The sequence below is a fragment of the Camelina sativa genome, chromosome 4, assembly GCF_000633955.1.
Source record: "Camelina sativa cultivar DH55 chromosome 4, Cs, whole genome shotgun sequence".
Lineage (NCBI taxonomy): Eukaryota > Viridiplantae > Streptophyta > Magnoliopsida > Brassicales > Brassicaceae > Camelina > Camelina sativa.
The window spans coordinates 4,248,710-4,255,514 of record NC_025688.1 but is presented as its reverse complement, the minus strand read 5'-3'; the positions used below and the strand labels follow the sequence as shown (position 1 = coordinate 4,255,514).

The window sequence follows — 6,805 nt, the reverse complement described above, 5'->3', positions numbered from 1 at the left end:
TGGGGTGTCGATCAATGTAACAGTTGTGTCGATCGACGCTCGATGGTGATTGCACTGATGGATACTGCTGTGCATCGGTCGATGCTGGTTCCACTACCGTATCATCGTCTCCGTCCTTCACCAAAATGGCATTACAAGCATGCTTGGGGTTCGACTCTGTTCTTCTAGAAAGAAGTTCTTTTTGTCTTTAAAAGACCCATCAGTTTGAATTACTTGATTCTCCAGCTTCTTGACATGAGTGTTTAATGCTTCAAACTTTCCATTCAACTCAGTGTATACAGAATCAATCTTCCCATTGAAGTCTACTGTTAACTTCTGTTGACCTTGAAGAATCTGCTCAATCATTGATTCCATCTTGCTCTCTAAATTGGGTGGAGGGAGGGGTTGGTAAGAAGAAGAACCATAGCTCCTAGTGAAGTTGTTGTTTGGATTTCCTGAGAATGAATTCTTCTGACCAAATCTCTGATTTTGATACCTAGATCCATACACATAGTTGACATCTTCTTCTGTAATCTCTGGTTTTGGCTCAAAAGCCTCAACATCTTCAGCAAAATGGACAGACTTCTTTCCCACAAGAAGATTGTGGACTGTATCCAACTTAGCATTCACCGCAACAAACTGATTTGAACCATTGCCTTCATGTGCTCTTCTCCGCTCTAGGTCCGCATTCTTAGTGTTTTTGCTTGATGCTAGCCTTTGAATTAACTGTTCTGCTTCATCTGGGAACCTTGTCTTGAAGTTCCCATCACTAGCTGCATCCAAAGCCATCTGATACCTCCAGTCAATACCGCTGAAGAAGATATTGATCAACTGCACTTCTGAGAACCCATGATGTGGATAGTCTCTCTGATATGCTTTGAACCTCACCCAAGCAGCTTTGTAAGATTCAACTAGGCCTTTTCTAAAGGTGGAAAGCTTAATCCTCAGCTCATCGGACATTGCATCATCATAGAAGTAGTTGAGGAATGCCACCTTGATGTCATGCTAGGTCTTCAGAGATCCTGGTTTGAGTTGCCTTAGCCAATGAGAGGCTTCCCCAACAAGAGAGTAGGGGAAGAGCTTGCAATAGAGATAGTCCTCTGTTACTCCATTAGCCTTAATGCTGGTGACTATATCCTCAAAATGCTCAATATGGTCTAAGGGCTTCTCATGTGGCAGATTCTGGAAAGGTCTTTGGCCGACAAGAGCAAAGTAGGCAGGCTTCAACTCAAAATCATTCCTGGGGAATGGAGGAGGGTAAATTGTGGAGCGATTCTCATAGAATAAGTCTGGTCTGTTGAAGTCCGCAAGAGTCTTGACAAGCTCTCCATTGTTGTCCCGTCTAGCCTGAAGGTTCTGCTGGTTGTGACCTTCCAAATCCGCACCATTTGCACCAGCTTTGGCATTGCATCGATCGATGTCAATGTTGCGTCGGTCGATGCCGTCGTTGTTGCGTCGATCGATGTTGTCATTGCGTTGGTCGATGCAACCTGCATTCTCATCGACCACGACGAGTGCTTCCTGAATAACTCGTCCTTCAGCATCAAGTTTCTGGCCTTGCTCGTTGTACACATGACCCTCTTGATCTCTCAAAACTCCAGCCTCATCAAGTCTCAATATGAGTGTTTTGACCATCTTCACTAACTTGGCTGCTTTTGTGTTTTCACGCTCTAGTTGTCCTAACTCTTGGTTTGTAAACTTAACAACTGGACTAGTAGGATTTTTCCTGGTGCTAGGCTTAGGCATGTACGTGAAACACACAAGAGAAAATAAACAAAAGCGTGTAAGTAAAATAGAAAAATAAAAATCTAGAAAAAATCAAAGACTTTAATCTAATGGTGAATCAAAAGAGTCCCCGACAACGGCACCAAAATTTGATATGCTCAAATTTAACCCTGAGCTACTCTCTCAAATTAAGAGATTAATTGTAGTACCTAGGGATCATATCCACAAGGACTCTAGATCACACAATAGATTTAATAATCTTTGAATTATGCTAAAACAAAATATTAATTTAAAAGCAATGCAAAAACAGAATTCAAAAGTGTTGTAAATTCGGGAATTAAAAACGGTAGGCCTAGGGAAATTCTCAGGAAATCATGGAAAATCAGATCAATTAATTAAGCAGGATTCAATAATTAAGCACCGTTCTTGAACTCTAAACACAATTGTAAAATAAATCAGTTCTCACTGCAAATATTATCAAAGTTTTAAAACCCGAAAATCCAAATCTCTTTGCAAAATTCAAGTTAAAAACCAGCAATAAAATCAAGTTTAGATAAGTTCACAAAATCACTAATTCAAATCTCTTTGCAAAAAGTAATTTTGCTCACCAAAGATTTTTGTCACGAAAATCAATTATATTCTCATATCAATCAATAATCCTAAGATCTAAATCCAGATGACTAATCAAAGATCTAGCATTAAGAACAACCTATGGTGAAGAACAAGAAAGATAATGAATCCAAACAATTAATCAATCTAACAATCCATGAAATCCCGAATGAGAAACCCTAAACCTAACAAGCAGATCTACTCACACATAATCAATGAAACACAAACCATATTCTGAATAAATTGCATTAAGAGATTAAAAGAAGTAGAAAAGGAGTTCTGAATCTTCTATGGAAGGAGTCTTGATTATTCTCTCCAAAAACTCTCTAAAATCTCTCAGGGTTTTCTCTCTCAAAAATTTCAAAGATAAATAAAGCTTAGGTCTAAACAATGACCATAAAAATCCTATATATATTCCTAAAACACGTCCAGGGACAAATGATGCAAATATGGAAAACTTTGGGGCGTTCTGTAAATCTTCAAAACTTGTGAGAAAAACCTCCGATTTCGTTTTTGGCTCTGTGGCGATCGATGCCATCAGTTGCATCGATCGATGCTGACTTCTGAATTCGCCTCTCAACTTCGTAGCTCAGCCTGCCTAAATGTTTGATTAAGCTCCATTATGCTTTCATCCATGCTAAATCCTATAAAGACTCAAAAGACTCTAAAAATACCAAAAAGACTATATAAATAAGACTTATATCATTGCTAAAAACACCTAAAAACCATGATATATCATCTACATTGAAAAATCAGATCACTTCCTTGTTAACCAAGCCAAACTTCCTTGTTGACTTCTTATTTCTTCTCCTCATGTGTCGTTGACATTCTTCACTACACTTCTTCTTCCTTCACTTAGCTTCTTCTTCCTCTGTTCTTCATCTCACTTGAAAGTTCTCTTTCTTTATTGCAGGTTTTAATCAAGAATCAAATCTCAACAATCAAATATGTTATTACGGGATCATCTTAGCCAGATTTAGAATTTTTGGTGGTGACGATACGTCTTCATCTCCTACAGCTTCACAAATAAGTGAATTTTTTTTTGACATTGAATTTTCTTTTATTTTGTGTTGTAAAATATTTTAAAAGTACGCAAAGTTTACTAATAAAATCTCATAAAATCACATTTCATTTTCTTTCTTAAAAAAATAGAAAAACTCTATAAAACACAATCAAATCTGCTAAAAATCTCCTAAATCTTTCAAATTTCTAATATTAAAATCCTAACAAATCCTTAAATATCAAGTTGAATACCCTCCTCTTAGCCATTGCTTTCTAAATGACATCAAGATATTTTATAGAAATTTATTAGTTAAAGATACAACATATCTAAATTCCATATTTTAAGAGGTAACTTCCTCAAATACATAACTTTAGTGTAAATCAATCTAGTGGGATTGGATCAACGAGCAAGGATTGGACACGATCAACGGTTTTGGCTTTGTTCGGACATCCATGACCATCCCCATATTGATACATGCATTGCGACATGCGTGCCAGGTTCATTGCAGCTTCAACAAAACCTCGGGAAAATGAACTGCGAGCCGGTTTTGTTTCGTTGTTCATGTCGTCCCATGTATCACTAATCATCTGCTGCACGTGCTCGCGTGCCTCTTCCTCCGAGGCTCCCGTCTCATGCATGTAACATTGGACCGATTTGAGAACATCTCCTCTCGCCAATTCATCCTACACACAGTTTAACCAAAACACTCGCTCGCTCACTTATATGTTAATTAATTATGTGATTCTACCATTTTAATGAATCAGTTAGTTTACAATTATGTATTCATTGATAATTTTATTTATTTCTTCATTCTTGTGTTTTTGACTTGTTTTGTTTTGCCATGCTTTTTCCTTCTGCACTATTATTGGTTTTTTGTTGTCACTTCATACTTTGAGCCGTTACACACTAAATGCTGACTAACATATAATAATTATTTTTAAATTTAATAATTAAATTTCAAATTTCCTGTATTTTTTTTAATTAATAATTATATTATTAACAATAATATAATATTATTTTTATATCAAGCAAGTGTTAACTAAAAAATCCTCTCTTCTAACTTTTTCGTGTTGATCTATTTTAGTTGTACCCCGTGAAATTTTAATTTCGACAAATCAATCAGAATTAGAAAATAAGTTATAATTTACCGGTGATGTTCCAAGGTCGTTAGCTAGACGAAGAACGGTGGCAGAGCATCGGACGATGTGTTGTCGGTGTTGAGACAAAGTCTCTAAGTTTTGAAGTGAGATTTGGTCCGAGAAAACACAGTAAAAGTGGATCAGTATTGTTGGGGCAGAAATTGAAATCCAAGCATTTTTCATGTATTCTTCCACACTTGGTTTGTATCCTCTGTTATACCACTTTGCTTCCACTAGATATGTTTTGCATAAATCTGCCCACTTGTTTTAACGAAGACTAGAAAATAAATTATATTTATACTATGATATTTATTAAATAATCTCAATAATACGTATATCTAAATGTTACCTACCGATTTCTTGAGAAAAGGGGTGACATCAATATTTTTATATATGAGAATATCATATCCAATGCCATTGATTTCATTGTACAAAAGAAGAAAACACAACCGCATGTACTCAGGAAGCTCATCAAGACGATTTACATCCCACCTGCACAAAATTATTTATTTATTTAGATGCATGCACCTTATAAAAAATAATATGAAAGTATGTTATCAAATCATTATAATTTATCATAACATATCATTGTCTCTATAATTCTTAGTTAAACGGAAACTTGAGATATAAAATGCTAACTCAAATATATACTTAGAATAACAACCATGATGACATGAAAAACAAAATATTATTTTGATAACACACACACACACACACACATTATCGATCTATTTAAATAAATCTATTAATTATAAGTTATTTAAATTCTATTATATACAAAAAGATTTTAAAAGTTTAGGTAGAAAAGTTCTTACTTCTCAACCATGGAAGTGAAGAGTTCAAGTTCTTCAAGAGTACCATAGATGTCGTAGATATCGTCGATGGTTGTAACAAGCGCATTAACTATAGTCATGATTCGTCGGATATATCCATATTGTGGTTCGTATATTAAACCGACTGTCCAAAAATAATTCTCGACAATTCTATCTCTTACAAAGGGAAGTTCATTAGCCAAACATGTATCTTTCCACCAGCTTCATATCATTAAAGAGAGAGGATTAAATACCAACGTGAGATATGCAAAACAGTATATACAGTTGTCTATATATAGTATTACCTTGAAACGTATTTGAGATCTTCTTGATGAGTAGTTTGTACGATATTGAAATCGACTTTGGCAAGTTCGATCAAAAAAAGATTCATGTCATGTTTCTTCTCGTATGCGTCGATGTACCATCTCGTCTCTAGCCTTCTCATTCTCCAATGGTATGGCATTTCTAACGCATGAATTGCTTTCTCTCGTATCTCCATGTTGTATGTTTCACCATCAACATATTTTCTTATTTGTTGTGTTGCAAAAGGTCTGATGACTTTATGCAATTTAGTATCCGCTATGGTGGAGAGATACGACGCTTCATACAAAGAGATGATACTTGATATATTGTTGCTCTTGAACCTATTGCTTTCTATCTTGTCAATGATCGCATCAAATATATCTGAAAGAAAAGGACGTACAAGTTGAAAAATGAAATTGATATATACAACGAAATTTAGTATATTTATAGTTGTGATTTCGATATTATACTTTCTGAGACATCAAAACCATGTTGTCTAAGAAGTCGGAATTTGAGTGCTGTTGCATGTAAATCTTCTTCCTTGTCACCTTTCCAAGTATAATTTCCATTTTCATGATGAAAATTTGTTAAAATGTCATTTATTTCTAGCTCAAAATGATATGAAACCCCAAGTTTTTGTAGATCATCGATGAGCTCTAATTGCTCAAGATGGCTCTTTGTAACATCAAGCATCTTCTTCACTTTTTTCTTCAACATATCTCTAGCTATTACTTCTTTTTCACTCTGTATATACATATGTTTAAACGACATGTAATTAGTAACTACTTGTTAATAAATAACACTCATAAATAAAACTGAAAATTAGGTGCAACATTAAAATTGATGAAAATATACTTTACCGCATATTTATTCTTGATGGAGAGGAGATAACAATGGTCCCACGGTGAAGGTTGATAGTTGCCGGAGCGTCGACGGAGGTCAACAGAAGTAGCATCCGGCGTCGTTTTGGTCATGGACTTGCATACAAAACGGTGAGGTCCGTGAGGATGTGGAAGACGAAAATTGTGGCCAAGGGAGTTTTGGTAAATGAGAGCTGAACCCATACGTAAAGTAGTAGCCATTGATAATTAGTATTTAGATCTCTTCTTCGTGGTGCAAGAGTTTATATAGTTAGGAGATCGCAATCCAAGGAGGGTACTGAGTGCGAGCAGTAAAGGTTATAGAGGGAAAAGAAGAAAAAAAGCAATAATTGGGAGAAAAGTTTTTCCACCATA

General features: G+C 35.5%; 1 protein-coding gene across 4 annotated transcripts; it reads right to left on the bottom strand.

Moving 5' to 3' along the window:
- On the bottom strand, positions 3,491-6,805 carry LOC104779781 (1,8-cineole synthase 1, chloroplastic). Of its 4 annotated transcripts, none has more exons than XM_010504163.1 (7): positions 6,431-6,805; positions 6,041-6,314; positions 5,573-5,951; positions 5,271-5,489; positions 4,805-4,947; positions 4,465-4,709; positions 3,491-3,999 (listed from the first exon to the last, which is right to left on the bottom strand). In XM_010504163.1, exons 1-7 carry the CDS (start codon positions 6,650-6,652, stop codon positions 3,697-3,699), a joined length of 1,785 nt encoding a protein of 594 aa, XP_010502465.1. In that variant the 5' UTR covers positions 6,653-6,805; the 3' UTR covers positions 3,491-3,696. The 4 variants fall into 4 exon arrangements, with proteins under 4 accessions (XP_010502465.1, XP_010502464.1, XP_010502467.1 ...); XM_010504162.1 differs by having other exon boundaries at positions 4,465-4,716; positions 4,809-4,947; XM_010504165.1 differs by lacking the exon at positions 3,491-3,999 and having other exon boundaries at positions 4,809-4,947.

What these genes read in the sequence shown, in the direction of transcription:
- LOC104779781 (XM_010504162.1), bottom strand. Translation starts at nt 6,652, where the DNA reads ATGGCTACTACTTTACGTATGGGTTCAGCTCTCATTTACCAAAACTCC. An exon ending in CCCCTTTTCTCAAGAAATCG is followed by an intron (nt 4,717 to 4,808) that starts GTAGGTAACATT and finishes CGTTAAAACAAG; the next exon opens with TGGGCAGATTTATGCAAAAC. An exon ending in ACGACCTTGGAACATCACCG is followed by an intron (nt 4,000 to 4,464) that starts GTAAATTATAAC and finishes AACTGTGTGTAG; the next exon opens with GATGAATTGGCGAGAGGAGA.